This window comes from Apis mellifera, linkage group LG1 (assembly GCF_003254395.2).
Source record: "Apis mellifera strain DH4 linkage group LG1, Amel_HAv3.1, whole genome shotgun sequence".
NCBI classification, from domain to species: domain Eukaryota; kingdom Metazoa; phylum Arthropoda; class Insecta; order Hymenoptera; family Apidae; genus Apis; species Apis mellifera.
The window spans coordinates 24,183,203-24,202,128 of NC_037638.1; the positions used below are offsets into that span (position 1 = coordinate 24,183,203).

General features: G+C 22.2%; 3 protein-coding genes across 6 annotated transcripts; 1 reads left to right on the top strand and 2 right to left on the bottom strand.

Annotated features, from left to right (window-relative positions):
- Positions 1-1,254: 1,254 nt before the first annotated feature.
- LOC551906 (another transcription unit protein) lies at positions 1,255-4,608 on the bottom strand. Its single transcript, XM_624292.6, has 7 exons — positions 4,450-4,608; positions 4,002-4,350; positions 3,181-3,290; positions 2,692-3,101; positions 2,016-2,606; positions 1,719-1,920; positions 1,255-1,490 (listed from the first exon to the last, which is right to left on the bottom strand). Exons 1-7 carry the CDS (start codon positions 4,493-4,495, stop codon positions 1,324-1,326), a joined length of 1,875 nt encoding a protein of 624 aa, XP_624295.4. The 5' UTR covers positions 4,496-4,608; the 3' UTR covers positions 1,255-1,323.
- A 291-nt stretch (positions 4,609-4,899) lies between these two features.
- LOC725284 (chitin synthase chs-2) lies at positions 4,900-12,635 on the bottom strand. Its single transcript, XM_016911959.2, has 19 exons — positions 12,529-12,635; positions 10,964-11,190; positions 10,419-10,715; positions 10,135-10,353; positions 9,708-10,046; positions 9,190-9,611; positions 8,864-9,110; positions 8,499-8,773; positions 8,091-8,301; positions 7,668-7,915; positions 7,400-7,592; positions 7,167-7,321; positions 6,761-7,057; positions 6,469-6,665; positions 6,017-6,362; positions 5,762-5,935; positions 5,510-5,674; positions 5,213-5,441; positions 4,900-5,101 (listed from the first exon to the last, which is right to left on the bottom strand). Exons 2-19 carry the CDS (start codon positions 11,133-11,135, stop codon positions 4,914-4,916), a joined length of 4,374 nt encoding a protein of 1,457 aa, XP_016767448.1. The 5' UTR covers positions 11,136-11,190; positions 12,529-12,635; the 3' UTR covers positions 4,900-4,913.
- Positions 12,606-18,667, top strand: LOC551889 (uncharacterized protein CG10915). Of its 4 annotated transcripts, none has more exons than XM_624275.5 (8): positions 12,606-13,203; positions 13,341-13,442; positions 13,551-13,775; positions 13,907-14,528; positions 14,682-14,777; positions 15,292-15,401; positions 17,495-17,860; positions 18,632-18,667. In XM_624275.5, the coding sequence occupies exons 1-8, from the start codon at positions 12,934-12,936 to the stop codon at positions 18,644-18,646; spliced, it is 1,806 nt and encodes a 601-aa protein (XP_624278.2). In that variant the 5' UTR covers positions 12,606-12,933; the 3' UTR covers positions 18,647-18,667. The 4 variants fall into 4 exon arrangements, with proteins under 4 accessions (XP_624278.2, XP_006571644.1, XP_016767489.1 ...); XM_006571582.3 differs by lacking the exon at positions 18,632-18,667 and having other exon boundaries at positions 12,622-12,856; positions 12,946-13,203; positions 17,495-18,611; XM_006571581.3 differs by lacking the exon at positions 18,632-18,667 and having other exon boundaries at positions 17,495-18,611.
- Positions 18,668-18,926: the final 259 nt, after the last annotated feature.

Here is an 18,926-nt window from a genome sequence, read left to right on the forward strand (position 1 = left end):
TAAAACAAAATTATTAAGAAAAAATTATGATTAAATGTTATAAAACTATATAAGAAATAGAATAAATTTTTTATTACAGAACATCTTAAATGTATATAAAGTAAGATATATTGTACTTTTGAAAAAGAAATGATAAATGATACATTTAATTGATATCTCGTGTTTGCTTTGTGATCACGCGCTAGAAACAATAAGCAAAAAATGCAAATAAGAGGATAAAAATAGAATAAAAATGAAGCGCCATCTCTAAAATGTCTTATATGAAATAAATATAGAAGATAGAGATAAGATAAAAATTTGAGAATTTGAAAATCATTTTCAGAATGCTGCATATAAAGGGAAGATAATAAATAACAGAGATAAGAATAAGAATTAATCATCAATGTCATTTTTTGAATGCTAAACATTTTTCTAAAGAATTATTTTTTTAGAAATATTCGAAAAATAATACTAATCTTCAATTTTTATTTTATTATTCTAGTTTCCTTTTGAAAAATATTTGATACTCAAAAGATGACACTAATAATAAATTCTTGTTCTATCTTCATCTTTCTCCTATTATATATATATATATATATCATCAATATCATATATATATATATATTAATCTTCTCTATATTGTTTCATTTGTAACATTTTAAAACTAATGTTGATTTTCGAATTTTTATTTTCCTATCCCTATTTCTTTCCATTATTTCTTTTTGTTATTATTTAACCTATTAATTAAAAATTTAAAAAAAAAATCTATTTAATTTTTACATTATATTTTTATATGTATCATTTTATTTATTTTTGTATATTTATATTTCATGTACATTTTATATAAATATGAATTTTTTTTAATATACCACATATATATTATAAAATATATTAAATTAAATATATTTTATTATTTTATATATTTTATAAATTAATTTTTATGTTATAAGGAATTTGTATTTTTATACATATTTTACATATTAGATAGAATTCATCAATCATTTAGCTGTGTTAAAAGCAATATAAAATGTAATCACATTTTATCATTTCTTAAAGAGATGACACTAATCCTAGCTAATCCTAACTCCTAAAGAACCTATCAATCTTTTCAATATGTAACAAATTTAAACATTTTTAAAAGTTATAACATTAATAATATTTATAAAAAAAAATATTCTAAATAATCTTATTTCTTATCTGAAGTAAAATATTTTAGTTAAAAAATAATTTTATCATATTATATGTAAAGAAAAGATGATTGTTTTATCTATACAATTAGTTTTATTATGTCAAAAGAAATGTTAATTTATTTATTTATACTTTACTATAAATTAAAATAATGATTTAATCACTGGCATTATCACCTTGATTGTCATCTCTTCCACTTCCCGAAGCACTTCCAGAATTTGATTCTTCATCTGAATCTTTTAGAACCTTTCCCTTAATATTTTTTTTTGGTCTTAAAGTTTCAAAATCTGAACCTTCTTCATCTGATGAATATATATTCGATGCTAAGAATATAAAACAAAAATAAAATGATTAATTTAATTTATTATATGATTATATTAATTTATTATTTTCTTTAATATTTTGATATTTATTTAAAAAATGTTTAAAACATAATATGAAAATATATGTTTTAAACATTTAATATTATAAATATTTTTTAATTATTTATGTAAAAATTACTTATTTTAAATAAGTTAAGTATTATTTTAAATAAATTAAATATAACTTGCCTTTAACTGGAATATTCATTCCTTTTTTATATTTATTCTTAATTGCTGCAAGAGAAATAGCTCCTTCATCATCTGAACCATCATCATGGTAAGTATCACCACCATATCCACCAACAGATCTTCCAGTAGTTCCTCTACTTGCAGTACTCTTTTTTGTTTTACTTTGAACTCGCATTGCCATGCGCAATTTTTCTTCTTCTTTCTATATAGTATTACAATACAAGTAATTCTATAGTAATTATATATACAAATATATAGAAATTTTCATGATAAAATAAAATTGAATTTGTAATTTACCTTAATCATTTCATATCTATTTTGATCTGGATTAGTTCCTACTTGTGATAATACTTTTATACCAGAAGTTTTTTGTGACCTATCAGCCAAAGACATTGTCATCTTTCTGTGAGTGAAAGATTCTGTAGAATGTGGACGGAATGTCAATTTAGTTCTAAATACTGCCTGACCTTGGAGACCAGTTCCTTGTCGAATATAAAGATGATTATGATCTCCTTGAAGTGGTTGTTTATATACATCAAAAATTTCAGAACCTAAATGTAGAGACATGCTGCCATCAGACCATTTTACAAATCTAGCATTACTTTCTTTAATAACTTTTCCCTGATCATCAAAGGTTTCTTTCCAACGAAGAGTATTTTCAACTTTTAATTTCAATCTTGCTCGACCTTCTTCATCTAAAGTTTCTTCCTCATCTATTTCATCTTCATATGTTTCCGTATCAAAAGGTCGCGTTTCTACTGAAAGAAAATTTGGGAGTTTTACAAAATGTATTTCACGACCTAAATCTGTAGTGATTTTTGGAATTTCTACATCAATTCTTGTTTCTGGAGGAGGTTCTGGTTCTTCTTCTTTTTCTTTATCCATGTCCTAAAATCAACAAATTATGATATATAAAAATATTAAAAAATTTTTCTTAAAAATTGATATCAATAATTATAATATTTATACATACATCTTCAATCACAGTTTGATTAGGACCTTCACCACCACTATCAGATCTACCTTGACTTCTACTTCTACTTCTACTTCGACTTCGACTTCTGCTTTTACTTCTGCTTCTGCTTCTGCTCCTGCTCCTGCTCCTACTTCTACTTCTGCTTCTACTTCTACTTTTGCTATAACTCTTCTCTCTTTTCTCTTCTTCTTTGTCTTTTTCATCATCTGTGCTAATATCACTAGCGTCTCCAAAAAGAGCATCTGCTGTTGGTGCTAAAGTTTGTTTATCTCTTGGTTCACTTTCTGAATCAGAATCTATTAATGGTTTTATTCTTTTTGTTTTATCATCTGCTTCTGAAGTAGAACCACTATTATTTTCTTTATGTACTGGACTTGATTCTCCATCATCATTTGATTTTATACTACCTAATATAATAATATATTGAAACAAAATTTAAATTATATTTAAACTGGATATTGTTTTAATTATTTTTATTTTACAAACCTCCTGTTTTCAAGGATTTTTCATATTCATTATCATCTTTATTTTCTTCTGGGCTTTCTGATTTTTGTTCAGATTTTGGTTCATTCCTTGCAAAATCAGATTTCGTTACTCTAAAAAAAAGTTAAAATTTAATACTAAAAATAAATATATAAATAATATAATTGTAAATATTATAGTTTAAAAATAACCAATTAAAGCTGTCAAAGAAGAAATTATATGCAGAATTATCAGGAGAAATCCTTAAATAATTTTTTTCTTTTCTTCATCATTTTTATGATATTATTATTGATAAGATTAATCTATTTGTATAATATTATATTATATTACGTCTAATAGTCTCTAATATGATTAATAATTCTATCATTCATGAATCATTAATTGATTTTCTTTTCTTCTTATTATTTTTATTATTCTTAAATTCCTCAATCTAATGTATATAATATTTTCTCTAGGAACTTAGAAATAAGTAAGAATAAAAATGCAAAAAAAATAAAATAACATGAAAAATTAAACAATAAATATATATTTGCAAAAAGTAAGAAATTAACATAATAAGTTGTTAAAAATATTGATTACATTTTACTTTGAGGCATTGTTTTTTTTTTATAGTTTTTTAATAGTTTTTGATGATTAAAATTCAAAAATATTAATTTTAAGATTAAAAATCCATTATTTCAAAAATTATTTATATATAATATTAATGCTTTTTAAGTATATCACAAACATTTTAAATAAGCATTTTAAAATCTTAAAAATTTGATAGTTGAAAAAATTAAAATATTTTAAACTATATATATATTTTAAATTATAAATTTACTTACTTTGGAGATATTGGACTTTCAGATATTCTTTCTTTTGGAGAACATAATTGAGATCTTTGTGAATCATTATTATTTGATATAACTGATTTTGGACTACCAGATCTAGATCTTTGAGAACCAGATTTCTGACTATGTGTAGACCCAATACTTGAATGTCTAGAATCTGATCTAACTGGAGATGGACTTTTAGAATTTTGTTTAGAAGATCTTTCACTAATATCAGAACCCACTGATCGTGCTTCATTTTCATTATCCGAATTTCTATCATGTGTAGAATTTGCAGTATTAGAGTTAGGTGTACCGCTACGACTTGATCTAGACGATCCTGATCGATTATCAGATTCTGATCCTAAAAAAAAATTTTTTACAATAACTTGTCTTTTAAAAAGAATTTTATTGAACAAAAAAAATAAATATATTTATTAAATTAATATTATTAAATTTTTACCAGAATCCCAATTAGAATCATACTGATTTTTCTTTGTTGATGGCATGTTTTTCTTGTGTTAAGAAACACATAACCTGTTCAAATAAATATAACCGATTCAAATTCACCATAGGCAAACAAATCATATAACAGATGCAAACTGACATGAGAAACGGGATATATATTCTGTATTGTTAACCAATCAAATGTATTTCAAAATTGTAAATCGATCTTGTTTCTATATTTTAATCACATGATTTTACTTATATCTAGTAATTTTATTAAAATTTACTAGAATTAAAATTACTAGAGTTTTATATCAGTATTCATTTCGTTGAATAAATTATATGCATTTGACATTTTTAAAATATGTTTTCGAAATATATTTTAAGATAATATATAAATTAACATAAATATTTTTTAATTGTTATTATTTAATATAAAAATATGAATAAATAAGATTAATAAGAATATAGTACATAAATTTATTTATTAGTGTCATTTAAAAATGTTGGATTATCATATATATAGCATTTTGATAATTTTTTTTTTTCTATAGTATTATTAGGTGTATTATTTTCCAATTGTGATTTATTTTCTGTTAAAATATTTGAATGATGTTTTGTTTCCAATACATCTTTTGATATGTTTGAAGATATTGTTTTAGAAAATCCTGAAATAATATATTTAATATATTTTGAAATCAAATTATTATTGCTATTTATTATAATAACTTCGTTAAAATATAAATTTAAGTTTTGAATTTTATTAAAAATAAAAATACCAGATGTATCAATTTCCTGTAGTTGTTTATGAAAAAGTATTTCAAAATTAGAAAGTCTTTTTGAAGAATTTTGATTATCTTCTATTAATTCTCTAACAGTTTTACGTTTTCCAGAAGAAAATGCAATATTGTCTTTTAAATTAAATATTCTTTCAGTATCTATTGTGTTTTGAAGATTTTCAGCTATATTTTTTGCATGAATGCTAATATCATTTGATATATCTTTTTTCTAAAAAAAAAAAAGAAAAAAAAATTAAAATATAAAATGGACTGTATAATAATAATTTATTATATTACCTTAGAATAAAATAAATTTAATTTTATATTAGCAAGTACATGGATAAATGTATTTAAACGATGATGCAACATAGCTAAAAATTGAATTGATAAAATAAAAACAAATGCAACAATGAAAAGACATCCAATTGGTTCCAAATGCATATATTTTCTATATATATGTATCTGAAAAAAAAAAGATTATTTATAATAAGATTAAAATTAATCAAAATATATTTAGAATATATTTTATATCAAGAAAATAAGACTTACTTCATATTCATCAACATAGGTGATATTATATAGAATAGCAAATGGCCATTGGAAACGCAAAATATCTTTGTTTATTTGCAGTAAAAATATTGCTATTATGAATGTTATATTTATCATAAAAAATTTTAAAAGATATTCATTACGTATATTTATCAATTCCTTTGTAATATTTTGCTAAAAAAAATTTAATGTATAATAATAATTTTTATTGAATTTCTTAATTTTAATAATTTAATTTTTTTTTAGAAATCATACTTGTTTTTTTATATCATTTTCAATAGGAAATAAATATTTTTTAATCAATTGTTTCCAAAATTCTTCTTCTTCAAAAGAAAGAAAATCTACTTTTCCATTCTTTAAACGTTTGTCTTGTAACCAATAAGGATTTATTAAATAATTTGAATTTTCTTGATAATCATTAGTAAAGGTATCTTCTGAAATTTCAATTTCACAATCTGTATTTCTATCTAAGTTTTCAAATACTTGTAATTTTATTTCTTCATTATATATATTATTTTGATTATTTTTTTCTCCTATATTTTCATTTGATATACTGATAACATCATTATCTCTATTTTCTATATTACTTTTTAGTACATTGCTAAAATTATTAAAAATTTTAATTAAATTGATTATGAAATAATCAATAATTATATATAATTTACTGTAATATTTTCTAATAATTTAATTTTTCATTAATTAAGTACCTTTCTATTTGTTTTAAACGAAAATTAATTTCGTTTATAGAATTATAAATGTATTCCAAATATTCTTCTATTTCTTTTGAATTTTTGTGTGTATAAAATGTACATTGAAATAAACGAGATAAATAAGATTTTGTCCACTTGTTTGTAGTTTTCTCTTGTTCACATTGAGACTTTTTTAAACTTTGTTGTTCTAATATCTAAAAATAATTGTAAATTTAAGTTATATGAAAAACTAATAATAAGAAATAAAATTAATAAAATAAAAAGTTAATTATTTTTATAAAATTTTTACTTGTCTTGATTTTGATTCTCTGGTTCCCCATGTAATATTATGTAAATTGAAAATAGAAAAAATAATTAGTAACATGTACATAGAAGGTACAGTAATATAATAAATGATACCATTAGGTAAACATGATAATTCTTGAGGATGTAAAAAAGCTGTTATTATAAATTGACTAATCACAATAAAAAATAAAAGAGTATTAGGTGTAAAATATCCATCTGTTGCAATTTGTAGTATTATTCCAACTAATACAACTATCATTACTAAAGCATATATAATAGTGATAACTTCTGCTGCTATAAGCTATAAAAATATTAATTAAGACATATAATTTAATTTTGTTATGATATTTTTTAAATTAATATATAAAATAAAAAATTATATATAAAATATTGATAATTTAAATAATTACTTGTATGCGTTCTTGGCAAAAAAAACATATTAAAATAAAAATAATAATTGGAATTGAATTATACCAGAAACTTAACCAGTTATTTAATTGAAAGCAAGTTACAAATGCCCCAACCATCATTAAGTAAATAAAAGATGGCCCTATAATTGTGCTACCTATAAAAAATAGTATAATAATATAAATAAGTAAAAATAAATAAATATTTAGAAATAGTTTAATGTTAATCAAATTACCTGTTAAGATCCATTGATAAGTTACATAAAACCAAGAAATATTATCATTTAATTTTCTAGTCTCTTTTGAATTATTTAATAAATCAAAAATATTAGCCATAGTTGAAGGAATCCATCGCCGACGTTGAATATAAAATTCTTTAAATGATTCTGGAGCATGTGTATAAGCATCACTTGCTGCACAATATTCTACCTAATTAAATAAAATAAATTACTTATATATATTTTTTAAATATTTATATTTAAAGTGTATTATAAATTTTTTTACTTTACAACCAGCTTGTAAAATTAATGTACAAAGCCATCTATCTTCGCCTTGATCATATTGAATATAATGTCTGGGTTCAGTTGATTTTGTTGCATATTTAGCTATGACATTATCTTGCATTAAAGCTTTTATTCTAAAAAGTGAAAAACAACCTGGACTGCAGAGAACAGATCCTATTGTATGTTCTGTTGATTTTTGAAGCCAATGTCCCATAGCATATTCAAATTTTTGAAACCAAATCATGGGACCTATATATGAAAATATATTTTTAAATATATTAAAATTATATGAAAAAAAAATTAATTTTTAATAAATTACAATATAAATTTAAAAGAAACAAAAATATTTTCATTTTTATATATTATATTTATGTAGAAATCTTGTCCTGTACTTTGTTCTATTGGATATATTATATATATGTACCTTTTCCTATTGGATGTATTCTTCCACAAGCTGCACCTAATTCTTTATCTTTCTTCATTAAATCTAATAATGATTTAACAGCAGTTGGATGAAAATCTACATCTCCATCTAAAGTTAAAATATAAGTATTTTGTGCCATTAATTCTTTAGTATCAACATCCATTGATGTACTCATTAAACGATATCCAAGAAAATAATACATATACATGACCTAAAATATATATTTATAATATTAATTGATTATATAAATTAATTAAATATAAATTAATAAAAATATAAATTAATATATATATTAATTAATATAAAATAAAATAAAAATATAAGTTACATATAATACAAAAAATTAGATTTAAAAAAATATAATTTTGTTTTATATTTCTCAATAATAATTAATATTATTAAATATACTTGACTCCATCGTTTTCTGTGTCTAATTTTATTTTTATCTTTAAGATGTACTATTAGATATGTCTTTCCAGGTAAATTCCAAATAAGTTGACCACCATAAGGTGTTGGATATTTAGTAGGTGGTAAATAAAGTATACCAAGATCCTTTATATTTTCCTGTATTGTTTCTATAAATGTTGTTACATATTCATTTACTTGTGTTTCATTTTCATTATGATTACAAAATCCAATACAGTCATGCATACAACAAAATGCATCATCAAATATTATATGTGCTGAAATAATTTATAAGTATTATTTTAATTTAATATTTTAAAAATTTTATTTAAAATAATTTATATATTAATTATGCATATACTAATTACTTTCAAGTTCATAATAATCATTGATAAAAATTTTATAATATTTTTGTGTAACTTTTATAGCACATTGGTCTTTATCTAATCTTAGGATACTTCCAATTAATTTGTTCATTTCTTCTTTATCTTCATGCCACATAGTTGCACAAACATAGATTTGAGTAACATTAGTAATTCTTTTGTTGTTTGCATCATTCTTAGAAATTGTTGAATAAGAATTATTCAAATTTTGCATTTCTTTTGAACTAGTAATCTGAAATTAAAATTTTAAAATTAAGAATTAAGAATTAAGAATTATATCACATTTTATGAAATACTAAATAAGATAAAACCTTAAATTCTGTAATATTTGAAAATTCTTTTTCTTCTGTAATATGATTATTTTCATGTCTTTTCTTATTTAATCCCAAAAATTGATCAATCAGAAATGAATCATAACTAGATTGATAGAAAATTTTTTCTACAGGAGCGAGTTTTTCATTTTCACCAAACCAAAGTTGCTTTGTAATCCAAATCTGTGATAACCACCACATTAACCAACACCAAACACGCCAATTTATAAGAAATTCTCTTATATTATTATATATAGGCATATTTAAAAATAAATAATCTGGTATTATATTATGAAAAGCACATGCATCTTCTCTTCTTAAAACACAAAATATTATTATTAAAAAAATTGTTCCTGGAGTAACTAAACTCATTGGAAAAGCAAAACCAAACTTATGCATTTTTGTTTGATATGCAAATTTTGCTGCAAAATATTAAATTTTTAAACTTATAAAATATAAAATAAAAATTTATAATTTTTATAGTGTATTATAATATTATTCATAAAATTATATCTCACCTGTTTGATATATAAAAAAACCACAAAATGCTTGTATTAAAAAACTATATAAAGGTGCAGAAGAATCTGCAATAATATCTACAATATCATTAATATCATATAAATTTGATAATAACACATTTTCTCTAAGAGAAGAATTTGATATTTGAATTAATTCTATGTTATATGTATTCTGCCATATATATTCAAAAAATTCTAGTATTTGAATTTTTTTAAAAATTAAAATCACTATACTACTTGAAATAAAAATTAAACATCTCCAAATTGCTACATATCCTTGTAATAGATAACAATTATTTGATAAATCTGTTTTATTTCTTGCTAATGATTTTATAAAATCTATATAAAAAATTATATAAATTATTTTCAGAAAAATTAAAAATTAAAAATAATATCATAATACATACTTTAAAATGAAAAATACTACCTAAATAACTATAAAGAGATATATAATTATACCACCAACGACAAGAAGATAGTAAGAGTGAAATAGGAAGAATCCATGTTAGAGGATCTTGTATATCATTTAAAATAGAATATAAAATAATTCCTGAACCTTGAGCAATTAGTGCTAAAACATTTAGAATTAGAACTAATGCGAATATGATAATTTCACTTGAATATTTGTGATGTTGAGTAAATAAATCTGTAATAAAAGTATAGATTCATTAAATATCTTTCCTAAATTAAATTTTGTAAAAGAATACTTACTTAAAAAAGTAGGAATAAAACAAATACAACTAGAAATTGCAGCAACATCTATAGAATTAAGTTTTGGAAGACTATAAAAAATTAATAATGCTATACCAATTGAATGAAATGTTTCCAAAAAAAAAAGAATTAGAATATTTTGTTTCTTAGGTAATTTTACTTTCTTTTTGAAAAAGAAATTCCATATCGAACGAAATATAGTAAAAAATTCTGGTATAAGGAACATAAAAATAATATGCCAAGTCCAAATTACTTTGCCTTTCTTGGAAATTCTTGCTTCTAATTTTTGATCATATTCTATAATACAACATTAAACATTATTATTAAAATATATATATATATATATATATTTATATATTAAAAAAAATTGTATTAAGATATAATCAATCAATTAATATTATAAATTAAATTATAATTATTATTATAATTTTAACAAAACTTATACAATTATAGTTTTTTTAAAAAACAATTATATAAATAAATATAATATAAGAAATTGTAAATATATTTTAAAATAATGAAGATAAAAAATATTGATATATTACTTGAATAATAATCACAAAACTGTATAGATTTTTCATCTTTAAGTTGTGATATAGCAAAAATGAATGTAAATTTAATAATTACACCACTACAAAAAATAGTACAGTAAAGAATACCATACATAAATATTTTAATAATTTGTGTAGAAACATTCAACCATTTTTTATTTTGCATGGATGCATTTTTTTTTTTTAATGGAAAATATTTAAATGCATCCCAAGATAGAAATCTGAAATTAAATAAATAAAATAATTATCATTAAATTAAATATTTTTTAGAAGTTAATTAAATTTATAATGAGTTTGTAATTATATAATTATTATATTATATCTATTATACATTTAACTTACAAGTAACTGTAATATTAAATTATTTAAAATTTATTTAAAATTTATGGATAAATATTTTTATAAATTATATAAAAATATATAATATATATAAATAGATATATATAAATAAACTTAATATATAAATTAAATAATTATTATTAATAAAATTCGCTTACGAATTTTGTAATGTATCTTCTTTTTCAATTTCAGAATAATTGTTATCATAATTTTGAAAATCAAATGAAGAATTTAAACTATTAATTTTTGATATTGACATGTTGAGAAAAAAATAATTAATGATAACTTATTTAAGTATGATACAGCAATTGTCGAAATTTTTATTGATATTTAGATATATTGATAAAATTGATAAGATTTGGAATTTGTCGAAAATTATCTACTCTATTTATTACTCTATTAAAGAGGAAATAGATAAACATACAACAGTTATAATAAAGCTTTTATTTATAGATATATTAGTAATAGTAAAGCTTTTATTTTTTTTTTAAAATAAATTAATGTATAAAAATATTATTAAATTATTTTTTAATAATTATAATTTAATATAATTATTAAAATAATTAAATATATAAAAATACATTTTTATCGATAAAATTTTATAATATTATTATTTCACTAAAAGAAATAAATAATATAAATTTATATTTTATTTTTTTTTATTATGAGTATTTTAAATTTAAATAAAAATAATCAATAAAATTCAAATGAAAAAATTTTTATTTTTATAAAATTTAATGTTTCAAATTGGAATTGATCTAATCAAATCATTAGATTAATAAATAATGAAATTCATTAATTAAAGAAATTTAATTATTTATATAAATTTATATAAATTAATTAATTTATATAAATATTATTTTTATTATTTTTTTATTTAATAATATATATTTACTAAAATTTCTGTATTATGTGATATTTTAAAAATTATTATAAAATTATTATTTGAACACAAAAAATATAAGTTAAAATCTTCGCATATCATGAAAATTTTATTTTATATTCGAAATTAAAAATATTTTAATAATAAGGATTATATTTCTAATAATGATATTCTTTGATAATGAATTATTGTATTATTCATTTAGAAATTTTAAATTAATTTTAATATAATTTACATAAATTCTAATATTGAAATAAAAATGTGTATGTGTGTGTATGTGTATATGTTGTGTATGTGTGTATCATAACAATATTACATTTAAAAATTTTAATTTTACCGCTACCATAGTTAAAATCGTATCGAATTCTGAGTCTTAATACTCGATAAGAAATAATCGATAATGAATGATCTCGTAGCACTTTTCATGAGATAGGTTCCTATGTGTGAACTACGCTTTGTGCTTGATTTGTCAATAATTGAGGATAAAGTTAAATGCCGGATTAATTTGTTCGGCATAATTTAAGTAAATTCGAAAAGGAAAAGAAAAATCTGAAAACGATGTGGCGTGTCCCAAAATTGGTTCTTTGGGCCGAAGCCTTCTTTGCTCAAATGAAAGTATTAATACCGAAGGTTGAAACGGTTTAGCCGCGGAATACTTTCATCGAGTACTTTTTAATACTTTTTCTTGAAATTATAAGTCTTTTTAAGGGGAATTCTCCTCAATATTTTATTTCTTTCAAAAATGGCATCACAGAGTCAAAATGCTATGAATGTAAGTTCAACTATTTCACCGATGAATGGATCATCCGGATCGTCGACGACCATCTCGGTCTGTACTACGAAGATGCAATCTCTTACTTCTACACAATCTTCACAATCCTATCAACAACATTCATCTCCATCGTCGTCACCATCGCCGTCGCCGTCACCATCACTAATGCAACAACAGCATCAGACTCTACAATCTAATAATATAGAAGCAATTGATAAAAATTCCTCCAATACATTAAAAGTATGTTTAGAAATTTTGAAGTATGTTTAGAATTTGAGAAAAAATTTATCTAAACATTTTTTAATTTTTAATTTTATTTATTTATGCTAATACGTATTGAATTATATATTTATTGATAACTATTTTTTAAATTTTAGCGTAATCCAAAAATGGAATTAAACAAAACTGATTTATTAAAACTATTAGGGCATCTTGAAGGAGAATTACAAGCAAGGGATATTGTAATAGCAGTATTAAAGGTAATTTATTCTTTGTTAATTAATTGAAAGTTTTTTATAATTAAATTAAAAAATAATATAATACCACATTTTTTAAATATATAAAATAAGCTTTTGTATATTTTATAGTCTGAAAAATTGAAACATCTGTTAAGTACTCGATATCTGAGTGGAACATCAGATCCACATGCTGCACTTGCTCGTGATGTTGTTCTAGTAGGTGGTATGAATGAACATGAACCAAATCAAATAAATAAACAAGTTGCTACTTTAGAAGCACTTGTAACACAACAAAGATGTATGCAGTTTAAAATGGCCAAAGTTCTTAAAGAAGCAGAACTTAGGCATAGAGCAGTATGTACATTGCATTTAGTTATTTCATTATATAAATTAATTATAAATTAATTAATTAATTATAATTAATTAATATATATTTATAATATATTTATTTTCTATATTATATATTTATATTCAATTTATCTCAGGTTATTAAAGAATTAGAAGAAGAAAAACGAAAACATGAACATGATACTGCCCAGGGTGATGATATTACATATGGATTGGAGAAAGAAAGAACACGATTAAAAAAAGAATTAGAATTAGAAAAACAAGAAAAAAAAAGACTGGAATTAGAATTAAAAAAAGCAAATGAGACTTTAGAAGAAGAAAAAACTCGACAGAAACAAATAGTACTTCTTTTACTTGCTGAACGTAAAAAGATAATTATGAAGTATATAGAAGAAAGGAAAAGATCAGAAGATTTGGCACAGATATTAAGCGAAGAAAAAGTTCGAGTAGATTCTATGGCTGAAGGGCTTGAAGAAGAAAGTAAAAAATCATTGCAAATGGAAGCAGAATTAGAAAAACAACTTGCACAATTTGACATGGAAAGACAACAATATAAGCAAGCTTTAGCAAAGGAAGAAAAAAGAGCTAAAGATCTCGAATTAGAATTAGATAAACTTAGAAGTGAAATGGATATGTGGAAAGAGTCTCAAACACGAGGTTCTCCAAGAGGAGTGGGTACAACTCCACCACCTCCTCCAGCCAAACCAGCTAATTTAGTTGCTATGCCTACTGTTAAACCTGCTAATGTAACACAGACAAGTATGTTATGTATAATAATCGTTATATAATTACATACATAAATATAATTCATTTTAATAAACATCAGTAATAAATAAGCAATAGCAATTTTAATGATATTAAGTGTGTTATATAATATAAATAAAAAAAAAATTGAATATATTTTAAATGCAGTTAAAGGTACAGTGCTGGGCACTGGGACGCCAATGGTTAGTAGTAAAGTTGTTCAGCCCACTGCCACGGTATCTAGTGTTCCTGTCAGCGGTCCAAGTAAGAACAGCACGTCTTACCCTAAAGTTGAAATAGGATATAAACGATTAAAATATTTTGGATATATCTTCTCTAAGAGAATATTCGTGTCGCATGACAGTGGATGAATTAACAAATTACATTTTGACAGTTAATTGAAAAAGAAATGGTAATTGTAGCTCTTGCTCATACGTGTATCGTAATGCATTTGATATTGATATGAATCTGTTATTTCTATTTATCCGATGTTAGTATATTAATTTATAATTTAGTACAGGTTCATACTGATGCGGAATTAATCCAATAAATAATTTATATCTAAAACATTTCTCTAAAAATATATAAAACTATAAATTTTATATTAAATTAATAATAATACTATATAGTATTATGTTTAATTATTTCATTTATATATTTATATATTTATATATTTGTATGATATTACCTACTTTAATATGGAATAAATTGTGCAGCATTTTGAGTATAGATATTTTAAAATAACAATTGTATAATATTTAAAATAATTTCTTTGTAGCTACTGGGATAGCTAGATCAGTAACTCCTGGACAGGCACTACGCGGGGTCTCGTATACGTCCAATATTACGTCTTCTACTGGTGAAACTGCGACATCTTCTGAAAATCAGGTAAACTATCCTCATTTTTCTTCACATTCTACTTTAATTTGAAGATATAATATAATATAATATAATATAATATAATATAATATAATATAATATATATATATATATATAAATATATATATTATATATATATTTTATATATATAAAAAAAAAATTATTTTTTGTACATCCATTTTATAGAATAAATAAAAAAAGCATAATAATATATTTAAATTAAAAAAAATTTAAATACGATGAATTGCTTATATATTTTAAATAATATATATTCTCAAAAAATTATGTTAACATTAAAAATTAACTGAAAATATAAAACTAAATTATCAATCATTATATTTTTATGCTAAATATATTAATATACTTATTTAAAATAGTATTCATAATTAATAAATATATTTGATTTTGTTAATAAATTAATGAAGTATAAAAATTATAATTTTTACAAGATTTTAATTTTATTAAAAAAAAAGATTTATGAATATATTATAAATTGGAGATACTTATAAAAATAATCATATAAGTAACATTTTAAATTCTTAAATATTATTATTATTGATAAAAGTGTCTTTAAAAATAATAAAAATATAATTAAATTAATTTATTAAATTAAAAATATTTTTTACTATTACTTTATATGCACATTATTTTATATTATAATTATATACAAATTTTCTAGTCTTATATTTTATTTTATATTACATAAAATAATATTATTGTATGATTATTGCATGATAATGATAAATATAAATATGTCATCATCCTGTTTTAGAAAGCACAATTTTTAAGCATTTTTTGACTTTTCGTATTATTTCTAATGAGTCGAACAAAAACTGCTTTGGGGATAAAATTGGTTTATTTCTTCTTCTAACACGTGGGTATTATTCGTATTTATAAATTAATAATAAAAAACAATCAGTATAATTGTTAAATTAGAAAAAGAAATCAATACATATATATATATACGTATATGTATATACATATACGTATACATTTAGAATAACAATATAAATATTACAATAATTTCTATGTTTTTATACAAAAATATATAATATATAAAAAATGTAAAATACATAAAATATTAAAGTACAGAAATTGAAAATGAACAGTAAGTTATAAGAATATATACATGTATATTAATGTTGCATGCACACATCTTGTAGATGCGTTGCATGTATCTTATAGTGAAATTTTGTTAATATTTTATCATTAAAATTTGTTTAGCTATTATGAAAATTCATGTCATATTATGTTATATAGTTACAAATATCATGTAGATAACAAAAATTCATCTTTTTATTTTTAATTACACATACATATTATATACATATATATTTGTAAACGTTAATTCACATTGATTATATCACATTGTATTATTTTATATAAGTTAATACACTGTCAAATTTTAAGTCTGACTTGTATTATCTATTCTTATTTTGTACATAAGATTACTATTTAGTATGTACATTGATTATTTCCTTAATTAAAACTTGTATGCAACTCACTTTTGAGCCTTATTTACAAATTTTCCCTGCTTGCCCTCCTAATTGCAACCCTGTATTTGCTATTGCTAACTTTATATGGTTTGGTTGTTCACCTGTTATTTTTTCAAGTTGTGCAATGTATTTTAACAAAAGAGGATGTTGACAGCATCCGTACAGTTTCCATAGTAGAAATTTATAATTCTTTCAATTATTGCTCACTTCAATTTTCATTAATTATTATCTCTTATGATTTTTATTTCTCGTTCAAATAAAAATCATAATTTTTCTTAATAATCTCTTTTATTACATTTTATCACCGAAATGTATTAATTTATAATGATTATAATGATTTTAGTTGTAGTTAAAACATTGAAAAATATATTATTAAATTATTTAGACCGATCTCTTTAGAATATCTATTATTTTTCTGGCATTTTATTTATTCCTTCGCTTTATACTGGTGGTTTGGTATAATTTTGTTCCCTTTTTTCCTTTTTTTTTTTTTTTTTTTATTTTATCTTAAACGCAACGATCGTCTATACGTATTCTTCTAATGAAGGATTTCTTATACGGATAGCTCGAACGTTAAATCGGTTCTCCTATGTATTCATTCCTCAGGCTATAGACAAACGTGGGGTTGTACCTGCTCCTGTAAATGCTGGAGGCACGGTAAAACTTATACCATCGACGCAAACTGCAGGAAAGCTTGGTTTTCATGTCGGCTCTGGTTCGACGATTCAAACATCTGGTATGCTGCCCTCGAAAAAGCCACCAGTATCTCGCGGCGTTCCTCCTCCAGTTCCACCGAATAAACCGGTAGTACCACCTAAAAAGGAGGCTGCTTATATTAGAAGGACTGAATCGCAGGCAACGCAGGACGCCGTAAAACTTGGTAAACAAGCTGCGGCGCATCCTACTAGTGGATCTCCTGCTCCGCAAGTCCAACAGGCAATAGGAGCTTTTACTCAATCCTCCGATGAAGAGGTTAGTAATAAAGCTCCTCTGCCTTATTCATTTTATTAATGCGGAAGGATAATTCATCTTTATTATAAGTGCCAAAATATTTTAAGTGTTTCTGTATTCTTCTTGTTGAATTCTCTTCTTTTTGTCAATAAATTTTTATCGAGTTTTCAAAAAAGTTATATCCATAAATTATTAGAATTTATAATTGAATGTTCTGTTACGTGTATTTTTACTTACTTACTTAGAAAGAGCAATCTTATAGATAATTAAAATTGAATGTTTTATGATTCACTATAGATACTAAAGATTAAAAGATTAATTTTTTAGTTTCTTTTCAATTTATTTTTTAGTTTTCACTTAACTATATTTTTACATTATTTTGTAGATATTAATTCTACAAATATAGAATTTTATAAGATTTTATCGAAATATCATTTCGTATTCTTAAGATTTTACATTCTAAAATATTACGTTTATTAAATAATTTTAAAAGAGAATAAATTATATAAAATAAAATTATTTACTTAAAAGATAAAGAAAAAAAATATAATTTTAATAATCTTATAAAATAATTTTTTATTTTTTTACGTAACGTTAATTAACTTTTATGTAAGTTAATTTTGTTTCTAATTTAAAAATTACGAAAGATATAGTAACAAGAATAGAAATACTTTTTAAAGAATGGTACTCGATTAACTTCTTTGAATACTCGATGAATCGATGTTGTTTCTCTATTTGATCTCTCTCTTACAAGTGAGTACAATTCAGTACAACTCGTGAATATGATTTCAGACAAAACCACGTTGATTTAACGGCGGGTACAAAAAAGAGTAAGCATTAGTAACGTTTAAGAAAGTCTGAAAGCCGTGTTAACACGGATAAAACTTGGGGTATCGTGTTTTGGAACTACGCAACGCGGGATAACCCATTAAAACAACGTTTCTATATCAACGAAAGAAACGTGTACGTGCTCGAACTACTTGTTCATCGATTGATTATATCGTCGCGTACCATAAGATACCATTACCTATTATTATTAATTTCTCGCCGGATGGATCTGTGGATAGGATCCATAGCGATACATCAC